The following is a 15,768-nucleotide window of genomic DNA, read 5'->3' as shown; positions in this document are numbered from 1 at the left end:
CAAGATACCTTTTCATTCCCCATATGACTTCACATGAGTGGGAAGTGTGGCACTGAACGTTGCACAAAGGGCTTGCTGGCAGCTTTGTTCAAAGCCTGCACTAGGAGCCAAAAAAAGCTGCTAAAGTCATGTTGAAGCAGGGATCCTTTCCACATGTGTCGTTACCATCTCAACAGTATCAAAACATATGGGATTAAAAACATTCTGTCAAGAGCGGAGCAGCAGATCGGAAAATGCTCAGGTTTTGTGTGGTGGGGGTGGGTGCCGTGAGAGTGGGTAATGACAGATGGCTTCAGTAACAAGGCACATCTCACTGAAGTTACTGGAACAAAGCAGATCTCAGAACCTGAGAATTACATTTCTCTTCCTCAATTCCTGTCTTAGCTAAATATGTCTTCATTCCTTTCTACGATGACGATGACGGTCAGTGTATTTACGGGGGATAGTCATTAAAACAGAACAAACAGTGCGTTTGCAAAGAAGATAAAAAGATGGGTCTTTGCCTTAAAAGTTTACCCTTTTCAGCCCTGAAATTCACTTCTTTTTACCCCACGCTGATGGTAATGCTACTAGAGATAAGATAAAGGGGGGAAAAAAACCCACCCAACGGTCTAGATTCAAGTCCCTGATGTACCAGCTGTACTGAGGCTAACTCCCTGGCTACTGTTTTGAAACTCAGTCTTATTTCATGGGAAAATTTTATTGTAGCAACTAGTGTTCCAGTGTCCCCGTAGAACAACTGCATGTAGGGAGAGAAAGGGCTGTGCCAGAAATCCAAATGAAGCCTCACTAATGCACATCTTTCCCATCCAGCTGTTTTATGCTGCTAAGACATGTCCTCAGCTGACAGCTTAATAGCAGAGACCGGGCGGGGTGGGGGGGTGGATACCACAGGAGGGAGGAGAGAGATCCTAACCAAGCTACATATGTGACTGAACAACAATTCCATCTCTTTCCCACTTTATAGAGTTGTTTTTTTTTTTTTGTTGTTTTGTTTTTTTTTAACTTGACATCAAGAATACCAATGAGTCTCTAAGGGCACTTATACTAGGCGAAAACAAACAAACAAGCAAGGGTCGAGGGAGATGCTTAGGACACATGCGGTTTGGCAGTCTGGCATTTTAATCTCGGTGCTGAAAGTAATTCCTATGTCCTCTCTATTTTTAAACCGGGGGCCACTTAGAATTCCTGGACTTTCCTCTCACGTCTTATTTGCTGCCCTCACTTATACATAATCGAACTGACACTTAGTTCTCAATCACATCTGTTAACCAAGGCTGTCTTCTACAACGGAATGCTTTAAGGACGTCATCAAGAGGTGGCCAAAGTCGCCTCGGTGTAATAGCAACTTGCTTCTGGGAGGAGTTAGTCACTTACCCATCTGGTCAGCAATGCTATCCTCACTTCTTTGCCAGCTGGGTGTAGATTTCCCGCTGCCACCAATATCTGACTGGGTGTTCTGCCTGTCGATGGAGGCTGGGGATCTGCGGCTTACTCCAAACCTGTGGCAATTCCCCCGAACAAAGGCAAAGACGACATCAGGGACCTCAGCCATCAGGGGAAGACAGTCCTGGGTGTAATGAACTGAATTCTAATGACAGGCACTACCAGTTTTGCTTACGTGTTGGCATTTGTACACTCAGGCTTATGCACGTGTACTCAGGGGCCGGAGCTGTGTGTGTTACGGTCAACATACATCACTCTGTTTAAGAAAGGTACGTATGCTCGGTATATACACTGTAAACAAGGGCAGGAGACGTTAGCATCGAGCTAACCTAAGAAATATACAATAGGAAACCCAAATTTTCTAGCCCACATGTAGCCAAGCTTGGACTGTCATTCACAGGCAAGGGAAAGGCTTCCCAGTCCTAATGTTCCGTGGACATCTTCTAAGTGGAATATGTCAGGGGTTTCTCTGAACTCAGTGAGCTGCTAAGTCACTAAGTCATTCATTCCTGGAACAAGTATTTTCTGAGCATTTGCTCTAAGGTCTGAAAGACAAAGACTACTATCATTTACGTTACACAGTGACCACTTCTGAATTGTATATATTTTAAATTGCCTTTTGGGAAGGGCAATTTGGAAGTAGGTAAAGTGGCATACATAAAGGCAAATGTCTATTTCTGGAAAGAACAGTTAACTATTTCATGAGCCAGTTTTATTTTGCCCTGTGCAGAATAATAATATGTGCTTAATTAAAGCATATGCCTTGATTAGCAACATCAGCAAAGTAAATACCGACTGAGCCCAGGAAAAAAGGCTGAGAATGTAAAATTCAAGGACTTACGTGGACATTTATAAATTTGCGTGTGGTTACTAATGAGCTTATGAGTAATCAATATGATAGAAGATTAACAGCCTGGAATGACGGATGCTTACAATACGTTTCTTATTTGCCACAGACTGATAAACACATGGAGAGAACTAGCAAGTTATACACTGTTAAGAGAAAGAGACAAGGAGGAGGGAGGCCTGGACCTGAGTTTCAGCCCCCCACCCAAAGTCTGGATTTATTTGTTAAATGGCAGTTCCATTATATGGATCTGGGGAGAAGGACCTATATAAAAGCATTTGCGAAGCAGAGAAGGCTGTAACATTAACCCGCTATAACCTCCTCCTAGCTACTTCTGCACAATGACCATTGTTTACAAACTCAGTCATAAGCCTTGCTAAACAAAGTTACCTCCATTATGATAAACAAGAAACTTGATTTATGAAAATTTCAGCAAAAGGTGCTCATTTAATAAAAAAGGGGGGGGGAGGAGTGGTTCCTGCAAAGACTGTGTGTGGATTTCAGTTCTGCCTTTCCTGTAAGCTGGAAGAAAATGGCTAAAACTGTTTGCATCTTGTATGTATTTATTACTTGATGCAATAATGCTTATTTTCATTAACAATAACAGCAAAGGGTGGTGGGGACGAGTCACTAATTATGATCTTTGCCATCTCCTCCTTAAGTAGGGTCCTTATTAAGCTCATATCTTCCAACTGGCCCTATGATTTTATTCTAAATTTTCAATAAATGAAGACATGTGCACAAAAGCACAGAGATAAAAGTTAAATATGAATTCTAATCTTGTTCTTCCTTTTTGGTAGCAGTGGAAACTAAAGACAACTCTTAAAACCTCTGGATTTAAAGTCAAATGCTTTTCCGGCCATCTGGTTGTATGTATGTATGTATGTATTTATTTAATGTTTATTTTTGAGAGAGAGAGAGAGCACGAGCAGAGGAGGGGCAGAGAGAGAGGGGGACACAGAATCAGAAGCAGTCTCCAGGCTCTGAGCCCGACGTGGGGCTCAAACTCACGAACCAAAAGATCATGACCTGAGCCTAAGTTGGAAGCTTAACTGACGTTGGAACCACCCAGGCGCCCCTATTTTTTTTTTTTTTTTAATCTGGCTGTCTGGTTTTAAATGAATGACAAAGTAAGGCCGTCCTTAAATCCTGCCTTGAAAAGCATGTATCATCTGGCTGATACTTGAGGCACATTCAGTGACCACGAATCTCTAACTCACAAGCTGGTCCATGGCTCTCCAGGGCAGGCTCACAGCCTGTCCTCATCATGGGCTGGAAACTTCTTCTCTACAACTTTTACTGGTCTCAGTTGCCTTCATGGACAAGCTTCCTCCCTCATATAAGAGTGCTGGAAGAAAGCTGTAGTGGCCTGCCTGCCTCTGTCTGTGCTTCTCGCCTTCAGGCTGTACACCCTCAGTTATGCTTCCCACCATGATCTCCAAGCTCTTCCATTTACCCAGGTCATCCCTCCCTCTGCCACGATCTGCCTCATCAACACTGCTCAGAGCGTGTGGCCCGAAGATACATCTCCAAGGGTGGTAGAATAGACCCTATGTCTTTTCAACAGTGTTGTTTCCTACCTATCTCTCGTTTCCATACCAAACTGGTGCAGGTGCTTTCTCCCCCACATGTAAGTGCAGTGGGCATACTAGTCACCCTGTTACCTCTCAGCTGATCTGGGTGGTCTCAGTACCCCCACACCAGGGAGTGGGCAGGCACGCCCTGCACACAGGCAGACACTGGGCCCACTGAAGCGGAGGGAAGAGGACAAGTGAGCAGATCACACTTTTGGACAACCACTGTGTACTGATCTGATGTACTGGTGTTACTCCACGCTTCTGAGCTTCTTGAAGTTTAGTATTAATGGGTTTGCAGCAGGCTACATACACTCCTGCCTCACGGTCAACTCGTACACCCCTATTTTTACTGGGCTAAGTTGTAGAGTAGACGTGATCATCTTTCTCTTGATAAGAGTAACTTTAGAATCCAACCTGGCCCACGGGCAGTGCATGTGAATCAGACAATGGACAGTCTCTTGGGTCACTGATATATGCAAAAACTGCCGGGGATCCAGACTAAAGAACCGTATCATTACCTTCTTGTCAAAGATCACCCCAGGTAAAAAAGATGTTATACAGTATGGCAAATATCATGGGTAACCTCACAAACAAGGGAAAATTCCTCACCACCAACTACAGTCGGGTTAGTGTCACACATCAGGTTGAAGAATTACCACCTTACTGAAAACACTGTGTAGGGTGGGCACTGAAACCATGTTTCTGACATTTAATATTCACCAAAACACTAAGGTTTCGGGTTATGTTTTTGGTATACGTTTAAAGCATATCCCAGTCATAAGAAAACTGCTTTTGTTGTTGTTGTGAGCTCATTTATATTTTATTGTTGTACTAACACTAAAGTTGCAGCGGATTCTTATTTTTGAAGTAAAAGCAGGCCATTTAAATTCTACTAATTGTGGGGCGCCTGGGTGGCTCAGTCGGTTAAGCGGCCGACTTCAGCTCAGGTCACGATCTCACGGTCCATGAGTTCGAGCCCCGCGTCGGGCTCTGGGCTGATGGCTCAGAGCCTGGAGCCTGCTTCCGATTCTGTGTCTCCCTCTCTCTCTGCCCCTCCCCCGTTCATGCTCTGTCTCTCTCTGTCCCAAAAATAAATAAACGTTAAAAAAAAAATTAAAATAAATAAATAAATAAATAAATAAATTCTACTAATTGAAACAAGGAATAATTGGTTAGGACTTGTGATATGGTATGATAATAATACTTAACTCATAAAACCTTTTGCAGGAACTCATGAATAAGAGATACATTTTTTTCCCCCTAATTGTCACTGAAGTAAATAAGAAAAGACATGTGCATTTTAGATATACTACCCAGGGTATCTTGCGGAGGACCCCGTGATGCAGCAGGGGCAAGCATATTGTGTAGTGGTTTTATTACCTACTTTCTTCTAATATAAATATTTAGCATCAACAACAAAAAAAATCATACTTAATAGCTGTAAAAACCAACAAAATGCTATAGGATAAAAAAAAATACCCATTATGAAGGTATTCTTAGTAAGCCTGACTATTTTGTAACATGGAAAAATCTCAAAAAAGTAACCAAATCATGTGTGCGTTCGTTAAAAATGTATTTGGGGGAAAACTCAGAATAGAAACATGGGTTTTTATAAATGCCTCACATTTGATTTTCAAATGGTTTTGAGTTCTCCATCAACCTCCCCAGAGAGACACCCCAGCAGGAAGTCTCTGACAGTTCTTTGACTCTTGCTCTGGGCAAAGGTGGCATGTGTGGGTCACGTAACATTTTGCTGCTAATTACTTCCCAGCCTCAGACATTCTAGTCGCTTAGGGTTTGTTTTTGCTTTTGTTTTCCTTTCTTTTTAGTAGCCTCTCAAATCAGGTACATTTAGCCTTCAGTCTGTATGTCTTGTCAGAGGCAAACAGTTACCTTTGGGTGTTTCGTGTTTTTGAAAGAGATGAGAAACAACAACCAACCACAGGCCGAGATTGCAGAAGCCTTTGAAAGTGTGAGAAAAATAATTTTAAGCTTCGAACAGGATGATGGTTCCCCCTACTCTAACAGCCACACAAACTCCAGCCAGTGCAAGAAGCATGCTCCCGAGTGTGCTTCAGGGGAAGTGACAAAATCTGTGCCGTAAGACTAGGACAGCGCACGCGACTGCAGAAAGTGATGCAGTCTGATTTCTTTGCTTCGGGGGCCTTGGAGGCTAGAGAAGGATGAAGAAACCACTTCCTGAGAAGTGGTCTGAAGCAGACATTAAAACATCTTCTCTCTGGAATATTGACCGCATTCCCCCTTTGGCTCCTCCTTTGTAGATGGGTCAAGGCACGTCTGAGTCACAGGTGAAAGGCAGCGATGGGGGGCAGGGGGCGTGTGGAGGTGCAAGGGCACACCTACCCTTCGGGCATGGACTTCTGCCGGTAAGTGCCTCCGCCAGAGCCCGTCTCGCTGGATGAAGACAGGTTGCTAGGGGAGTTCCGGCACTGCTGGGACCTCGCAAGGGCCATGGAGGAGACCGTCACGTAGATGTCTGAGCCGGGAGACAGCCTGCGAGAGCAAACCAAAAACATGCAGTCAGTCCAAGGGGAAGTCCCGAGGCAATGCACCACGGATAATATCCTACCAATGCGACAGAGAAAGCGACTTCATGGAGATAGTGAAAATGAGGCCAGCTGGAAGCCTACAAAAGAAACTTCTCCATAAAACTACTCCCTTAGGAACAGCTGGAAAATGGCTTTGAAGGTGGGGGAGTGGTGTGGGGTGAGGGGACATCAAAAATAATGGGGGAAAAACAACACGTATGTTTCCAAAAGCTGCCAAAATTCATTGGGTTGAATTGATTGTGCAGTTTCCTAGAATGGCAGTGCAGAGGATAACTGAGCCCCAGTGACATTAACATAGCAATTAATTCCAATTTTTCACACTGGTTCTCCCAGAGTCAAGGACCACACTGAGACCAGTGCATTCTCCGCGTCTTTGTCTTGGGGTGTTGTTACTCCAAGTCTGGAATGAATATTCAGATTTTGCTATTTGGTATTTGTAAATGTGGCTGAGCATCACCATATAAAAACCTCCAACAACAACAACAAAAAATGCCTAGAACATCAGTTGTTGAACTTCTGCAATGTCCCAGCAGAGGTGTGTGCTCTGCAGATTGTCACCCTGCTGACTGGCTCTGGGGACAGAAACCAGAGCTCTGTCATCAGGACAGACACAGACTTTGTCCTTTACCTCCTCTGTTCCAGTAGACGATAGGGCAACCCCGGGGACATCAGTAAGTGAAGCTGGCACCTGTGACCGGGGGTAACCTACATCTTCCTACTGATGTTTTGGTTCAGAGGGAACGCTAGCACAAATCCCTCGACTCCTGTGGCAGGGCAGGTCACTTCTGTGCAAGAGCGGAGTGAGAGGAATCGAGGTCACTCGTTCGGTAAGCCAAGCGTCTTGGTTGTAAATCCACCGCTCAGTGCTAAAAGACTCGTGTCCCCCAGAGCAGGCCGGGTTTTCTTTTCTTGCTAGGACAGCTTGCAATGGGTCTGCACGGTCAATGCTTTCACATGAAAAGCTATCTTTTTACCCAGAGTAAAGTTCTGAAGCCTGGCGACGGAACCCGATCCACTGAAACCCAGAATTTTCCAACAGTGAACCTGTGTGCCTTCTGGAACAGGGCAGAATAGGGTTTCAGGTTTGGGAAGTTGACAGAGGGGTTAACAGAATCCCAACGAGAAGCTTTTCTCACAGAGAAAGGATGAGGACAGATGCTGAAATTATAACTCTCAAATCCTTCTATACCCAAGAGGCGGGTCTGACTTGAGAATCCAGATCTCTCCGCTCTGCCACAAACCCAGAATCTCCAGCTGTCTCCTAGACATCTCCACTGAACAGCCTCCATAGCAGCTCAAATTAAACCTCATCAAACCTAACAGGTTTTTCCATTCCCCCGCCCAGCCCTCGAAACCTGCTCCTCCTATATTTGTTATCTCAGGCTGAACACCTTGAAACCATCTCCCCCGTCCCTTTCCTCATCTTCCATGTCAACTCCTCTAATTAAGTTCAACTTTTAATGAGTACAAGCTGTGTGTCAGGCACCCTGGGTGCTGGTCTGGACAACACACAGACTAAGAAGTTAACTGGTCTTCAACCTGCTGATTGTCCTCCAAACTCCCTCCTCTCTAGCCTGGATCAGCACACCTGGGCCCTAACTGGTCTTCAAAGTCTAGGCTCTGCTTACCCCATCTGAAGCCATCCCACATGCTTCTCCATAGCTTCCCTTTGCCTACAGAATAGAGCATCGAATGTCTGGCCCCCTCTTCCAGGCCTTGGACCGTCTTGTTCAAGTCCCTTCCCCTCTCCGTGCCCTCTTCCTGTCTCCCTGCACCCTACATTCTAGACACATTCAGTGTGCCCCTATTCTCAAACTCAGCTACCAAATGCATACCTTTACTCATCTTGCCCTCTCTGCCTCTCTTCCCCCTTTCTTACATAATGTCCTTTTCCTGAGGCTTAATTCCAACATCGTATCCCTGAATTCATAGATTAATTAGAACCTCCTTGAGTCCCACATGGTCTGTTCTTTGCACCATTACATAGCACAACCTTTAGCACAGTTTTATGTGTGTCTATCTCCACAACTAGATTTGCTTCTTAAGGGGCAGGACTGAGACTTCCTTATCTTTACAGCTCTGACTGCTTCACACATGTTTGTGGAATGAAGGAGAACATCAGCAGTGCAGGTGGGTTCAGGTTAAGGGCCCACAGTGGGGCACCTGGGTGGCTCAGCCGGTTAAGCGTCTGACTCTTGATTTCGGCGCAGGTCGTGATCCCACGGTCTGTGGGTCGGAGCCCCACGCTGTCAGTGCAGAGCCTGCTTGGGATTCCTTCTCTCCCTCTCTCTCTGCCCATCTCCCGCTCAGTCTCTCTCTTTCAAAATAAATAAATAGACATCACAGAGAAGAAGAAGGAAGAAGGGCCAATAGTGACGTCAGCTGCCTACGCCAGGGGTTCCACTAATGGTGGGTCTGTATCCGTTGAAAAACAGTTGGCTGCTAATAATAAAGTGCCAAAATTAGTGGATACTATACTAAGAGCAATGAAAACAGATTCAAAATTAATACTCTCCTTCAATGTGAGAAAAAGGGATGCTGGAATTATAACCAGATATCCCTGAGCATATCATCAGTCTGACAGGTAATGGCAAGAGAACTCGCTGGTAATGGCTCCTGTAGGTAGTACCAAATGGTCCACAAAAGGACACCGAGAATGCTCAGGTAAGGCCCTTGGAGGAACGGGATGAGAAGCTCGGAAAAGAGGCAGAGCTCCCATGCTCCTCCTGTTATCGCCACACAGACTCAGAGAAGTACCAGCCACACAGCGGTGCTCTCATGAGGATACAGGCTCAGGAGAGGGCTATGTGTGGGGCAGCCACGGCGGGGTCAGGGACCAGTGGGGTCTTGGGACACCAGCTCATCCCTACTTCTCGGCAATGTGTTTTGATAAAAGAGAGATCAAGAGCCTTCCTTAGGTACCATAAAATCCACATCTCATTTCTCTTCCATGAAGACATCTCCCAAATTTCTCCCTGTTTATTCTGAAACGATCGGAAGAGGTACGGATTAAGGAGCAGCGTGGATCCAAATGTAACGAGACACCACACTCCTCTCTATCTTAAGAGTTTGGCTTCTATAGGCTCGGACTACAGAGAAACTTCAACTACAGTTTCACTTGTAGGTGCTTTGATTTTTCCACCGTGAGGGGGAGGAGGTGTTACAGAAAGCTGAAAACCAAGTACCGTGTTCATGTTAACGTTAACATACGTGGTCAGGGCCAGTGTTAACATCCGGGGGCCGATGCTAACTCTCTCTTCAGGGTAAACAAGTAATGCCACTGAATTAACTGCATGGTGAATGTTAAAATGTTTCTGTTTCTGTGAGGAAGTAACCACTGATTCCACAGGAAAAGTCAAGATGTAGCCTGTTTTTCTGACTCTGCTCTCTAAAACGAACATTACTTTAAAATAATCTCATGCTAGTTCTCAACCTTAGCTCCTTTATTTGGCAAACGTCTCAGAAAATTCTACTTGGTTACTGGAGTTATCCCAAAGTGAAAAAACAGCATTTCCAGGAGGCCAGCATTCACTCCCATCCTTCTTTTGCATTTATGTAACTCAATAGTGGCTTTGTTTTCTGTCTGTTCACACACACAGCACACACAACCAGAAACTCATGGCAAGCCATCCAAATGTTCTTACGACTCTAGATGTACGTATGGCGGGCAAAATTAGCTCTTATACTGATCTCTTACTATTCTTTTCAAATACTCTGAAACTGATACTACCACACAAATATTATTTGAGAACAGACGTCACTTGGGGAGTAAGAGGTCCCGCCTGCCTGGCACGGGCAGTGCCCTTCTGCCAGGGAGCGCCTGCGGATGGTCATTACTCAAGGTGGGCTGTGTGCCGTCCTGTGCTTTGAAAAGAGGTACCCCCCAAACTGGCTCACAGAGGAAGGTAGCAGGCTGACTTCTTGAATCTCCACCCCCTCACCACCCACTTTATTTTAAGGGTTGCTGGGGCCAGTGAAGACTTAGTTAAGCAAGATCACAAGGCTTTTCCTCTCTTTTGAGATAAGCTGAGATCTTTCTACTTCCTCCTAGTCTTAAAGAGCACCCCCGCCCATGCCACGCCCCTCCCCAACCCCAGCATCTGGATGTTAATGCCCAAATAGGTTTAGAGGACGAACAGGAACGCATCTTGCAACGGCTGTGAGATTTTTTTTCAATTCTGTGGAATGTAAGAATTTTCAAGAATGTTCTGGTCACTGTGAGAAAGGAAATGTCTAAACCTTTTAGTGTTAATTTCGGTAGATTCTTTTCCCTACATTTTTGTCAATTTTGGCCAAGAAATAACTAAATGTTTTTAAAGTAACTGATCTTAAGTGTCCTCTGGAGCTCCCTCTCACTTCCCTCTGCAGAAACAAAACACCAGGGCTTTTTGACTGTATGACAAAAATGCAGCAATTGAAAAAGTCATGATCACCAGCCTGACAGACAATGCCTCCATAGTCTGCAGGACTCCACTGAACACGAGCTTTTCATTTACATGCAATGCATTTCACTGCGATGAAAACAAGGAGTTGAATGGAATGGACATTTAGGAAGAGATGGTCTAAGATCAGAGTCAGTTCTTCATTTTTCCAGAAGCATTCTCACACCAAGACAAAAGGGAGAAGAGATTCACCCTCAAGATCCGGATTTCCAATAAAATAACTTTTGCACCCCACCACATCCTTCCCATAAATCAACTCACAGGGCCACACGTACAGTGTTAACATTAATAGATTCTCATTCAATTGATCTCTTCAGGTTGTGACCGATTATAATTTATCAAGTTATGGATAAAGCATTCAGGATCCAAATAGCTGATGACAAAACTTTTTCCTGAGTAGTTCTGTATAGGTTGAATTATGTCCTGCTTTGTACCCCTAAGTGACAGCACTCCTAATGTGTCCAAGGAGACAAGGCCCTCTGTAAGCCAAGTGCAAACAGTGGAATGATGGTAAAAACAAGAGAGAGGGTTTCAAATAGCAGCAATGACTGACAAATTAGATACTTGAGTCCGTAATTAAGCACAGCATTTTACCACAACTTAGCAGTTAAAATGCTGTTCACCCAGGGAACAGGACCAAGTTGAAACCTGTCTTCAGCAATCTGTATCAACCAGGATTCTTCCAGAATTATGTAAAAAAAAAAAAAAAAAAAAAAAAAAGTTTTTTTTTCTCTAAATGACTCAAGGTAATGTAATTTGGGTGCTTTATCCAGGCTAGAGTTTGAACAAACTATATTCAAATTCAAGTCATTGTATGTACCTCTGTCTTTTTATCTCTTCCTACTGTGTTCTCTGTGAACCAGAGCTACCCCTGGCTTTCTGACCAAACACTTCATGTCAGCTGTTAGGATTGGATCCTGGAGATCCTGTTCCGATGAGCCTCCAGTGACAAGGTCAATTTACAACGAGGAATAACTCCCCTGCCCGGTTAGGAAAATATGGCAATTCATCACGCTGAGATAAACGGATCATCACGTCACAGCTGCTGGCAAGATGTTAGAAGTTCACAGCCCGGCACACATCACGGATGCCTCTTGAGAAGAGCCAGTTTTATATCTAAGAGTGACACTAAAGAACAGAAAATAAAAACAGATTGCTTGCAGGACCAGCTACATCGCGAATGCTAGTTCTGCCCTGTGTACTCGGGTACCTGGTACGGCCGTTCACTGACGTGGGGGACACACTAGAAAGAGGAGGTGATGGACGAGTGGGAGCCCACTGGTGCTTGTAAATATGAGCCACTAATGTGACATCCCAGGGCAGACATTCAGTAGGTAGTCAGGCAAATGAATGTGCAAAGTACAAAGGAGATCAACAGACACCATTAAGGAACTGCCCACGTGCGGGATGGCTGACGTTGCTCAGGCAAACAAGCTACTCTGAGACACTGCACAGCATGGGATTAAAAGAAAAATGAGGAAGGAGCCGTGGAGGACACACAATTGGTGGGGAGGGGGCGATGAGACAGGTGCAAAGAGCTGCCAAAAAATAAAAAATAAAAAAAAAAATCAGGAGTTAAGGTTTTGGAAGATGGGGAAAAGGAGTGTGAAGGACGGAGCAGCGAATGGTGTCAGATAAACTAAAGACACCACATCCAGGGGCTTTAGCTCAAGAAACAGGGAGGGCAGGGGCTGTAGCCTGAGTGACCTCAGAGAAGCTCAGAAGTTCTAGGATTTAAGGGTGCTCAAGTCAAACCAAACAACTATGATTCAGGTGGACAGCACCTGTGGTGTGCAAGTTCACATTAGAAACTTCTAACCACAGCTGACTGCCTTACTAGAGGAAGAGGAGGGATTACATGGGTACTTGCTCTGTCTCAAAGCAGAAAATGACAGTGAAGATTGGCATGGGAACTGCATTTAGAGAGCACTTCCTTCAAAACGCAGACTGATGGGGCACAGGACTGGGGCTTCCTGTGAGGTGCTGGTTCGGAACCTCTCTAAGTGCAGAAATGCTCTCCATCCAGCTGCTTAGAGCTGAGAGCAGTGGGGAAGTAGGGAACGGTGGCATCCTGGTAACACTTAAAAGTGCCAAAGTGGCTCAGATCCAACACCAAATATTTGCATAAAGGCTGGCGATGCTTCCTCTAAAAACACAAAGACAAAGGAAAATTCTTTATGCTAAGATGCCTGTTGTTTAGGCAAAGCTCCTGAAATAGATAAGCTCTTCAGAGCATATTAACACAGTTCGGGGCTTTATTACCGATCCCACATTATGTTTAAACACAGTAAAGTGTTCAGTTCAATGTGCTACAGCAGAAATTTTGGTTTTAATTCTACCCTTGCACTCCAGGTAAATTTGAGGCCAAAACAGTGATTCCATCATATTACTTACTTTTTTTAATGTATTTATTTTGAAAGAGAGAGAGAGAGCGAGAGAGAGAGAGAGAGAGAGAGCGCACACGTGTGCAAGCTGGGAAGAGGAAGAGGCAATGAGAGAATCCCAAGCAGGCTCTGCACTGTCAGTGCAGAGCCTGATACAGAACTTGAACTCACAAACCATGAGATCATGACCTGAGCCAAAACTAAGAGTCAGATGCTTAAGTGACTGTGCCACCCAGGTGCCCCCATCTTACCTATTTTTGTTGAATAAATATTGTTCCTGTTAAGAAATACTATTCATACAAATACAATCAGATTCTATTTCAAAAGATCATCTGGAGAGCATAAGGCTCATATATTTAAGCCAAAGAGAATTAGACTTTAGTCTATTTAGATGGCAAACGAGTCATCTGTTTTTACTGCATTGGTTTCTCTCAACAATGTATAGAGAACACAATTGAGTGAAATAATTCTTGTTAGAAACCTCAAACACCAACACATATTGGTATGTTATAAAAATCATGCCCTTGGTATTAAAGGAAAAAGGAAAATCTGTTCCACAAGTATTTACAAAAAAAAGAAAAGAAAGAAATATTCCCAATGACCTTTAAGTCTGGGATCTTGCATAAAAATACAAGAAAAACTATACTTCTACAAGCAATTTGTGTTTTCATCTGAAATGAACCGTGCTGGAACCGGCCGCGGTGAACGGAGCGGGCAGATTTGTGTCGCAGACGTGGGCAGGGCAGACTTGGGAGAGCTGCTGGCTTCAGCTTAATACAGCTGGTTTCTCTACAGTTAAATACAACCTAACCCGGGGAAGGAAAATAAATGGAAGGAAAATTATGTAAAGGCAATACTTTGGTCTCAGTATTCAGCTCATGCTGTTATCGGTAAGGCAAGATTCAAGATATGGTGGACCCTGGCATTTAATTTGACCACTTGTGATACATCTGAAAGGAGTCACTTTCTCCTACAGATTGCCCAGGTACAAATGTGAATGTCCCACAGGGCAGGACTGGTATGAGGGGGAAGGTCGAGTGCACGAGGAGAGCCCAGCAGCCAAGGGCCTCACTTCCCAATCTCAGTAAGGTGCTCTGTTCTCAGTAACACCATGAAGGGGAGGCTTTTCAGTTATGTTTTACTACACTTCATGGAGAAAATGATACTCCCAGGTAAATTTATGAATCTGGGGATTCATGGAGGACTCAGGAAGTATCCCTGATGAATGTCATGAGTCTATTCTATATCTAAGTATCTCTGAAACAATAGCAAAACAAAGTTCCTCAAATAGGATCTTCTCTGTGACTCCAAGTGGAAACTTAAAAAAAGAAATACTGCATTACTAAAAATGAGCAATGATGGGATAGGAAACCCAACTCTTTAAGTTTTCACAAAGGAAGAATACCCAACCACCACATATTTCAAAATGAAGATGAGCCAAGTGACCTGAATATCCTGCATTTGTAGAGCTGAGATTTTACAGGTCGCCTAAGCTCTCCATCGTAAGATCTGAAATATCAGTCCTGTGTGCTCAAGAATACCCGACACTCAGAAGCCTGAGAGGTTACATCTCCCCGAAAACCACTGGTGGCCTCTGCTCCTGCCACTTTCATCTGTGAAGCCTGGAGGGTGCCAGGGCCACTCCAACAGTTTTACGGGGAGAGCACTCAGATTCCCCTTCCCCTGGGGACTGGGTGCTGGTTAAGATGAACGGCAGACACAGGGACCTGCAGAAATAACCTCTCGAACTGAGAAGAGCTCCATCTGGGGAATAACGCAGTTGACGGGTTCTCTAGCACTAAAATCTGCCTGCATCATAAGATGATAATTAGCTACAAAAAATATTTCCACTTTTGAGGTCAGGATGTTCAGCAACAAGCTTTAGTTTTTGTTGCAGAAATTAAATTCAACATGGAATCAAAATACATCCTGTTCTTTTCTTATATGGAATACTGTATAAAGAAATTAACACAGAACAATTTAACTTGTAAAAGTCTGATGATTGTCCTGAAAGAGAAAGAAAATAGCATTAAGAGGGGAAGAAAGGGCCCTGCTCTAAACAATGATTTCCTAAAGCTCATCTTTCAAAATGTGGGCCAAACCATGCATTCTAGTTCACACACACCTTGGGGAGAGCCAAGTTTGGAATGTGTAGAACAAAGAGTTTATTCAGAGATCTCTTGGATGTTTTTACTCCTCAAAAATGAAAGTAAGAGTCCACATGCTCAATCGTTTATTGAGATAAAGAGTTAAGCTCTACAAATCACTCTCCAAGATTAAGTGAGCAATTTTAGAAAAGACAGCTAGTTTTGTTGGTGGCGGTGGTAGTGGTGGTTTTTACTGAATTAGTTTTACATGGTATCCTAGTATTTCTGAACTAGTTAAGTGACAATGTTTTATGCAATAGATCAAAAGTTAGACTTAAGATAAACGACCTCCAGCTTTCTGGGGCGCCCGGGTGGCTCAGTTGGTTAAGCGTCTGACTTCGTCTCAGGTCGTGAT

General features: G+C 44.1%; 1 protein-coding gene across 13 annotated transcripts in view; it reads right to left on the bottom strand.

Moving 5' to 3' along the window:
• SIPA1L1 (signal induced proliferation associated 1 like 1) overlaps nt 1-15,768 on the bottom strand; it is a 362,796-nt gene that overhangs the window by 41,183 nt on the left and 305,845 nt on the right. For all 13 annotated transcript variants that reach the window (XM_053889553.1, XM_053889555.1, XM_053889552.1 and 10 more), the window contains 2 exons: nt 6,235-6,384; nt 1,378-1,502 (listed from right to left, as the gene is read on the bottom strand). In XM_053889553.1, coding sequence (XP_053745528.1) covers nt 1,378-1,502; nt 6,235-6,384 — 275 coding nt within the window. The remainder of the gene's footprint in view (nt 1-1,377; nt 1,503-6,234; nt 6,385-15,768) is intronic.

Source organism: Panthera pardus, unplaced genomic scaffold (genome assembly GCF_024362965.1).
Source record: "Panthera pardus isolate Hobbes unplaced genomic scaffold, ASM2436296v1 HiC_scaffold_24, whole genome shotgun sequence".
Lineage (NCBI taxonomy): Eukaryota > Metazoa > Chordata > Mammalia > Carnivora > Felidae > Panthera > Panthera pardus.
Note: the sequence above shows the minus strand (reverse complement) of the source record. Positions and strands in the feature narration are given on the sequence as shown.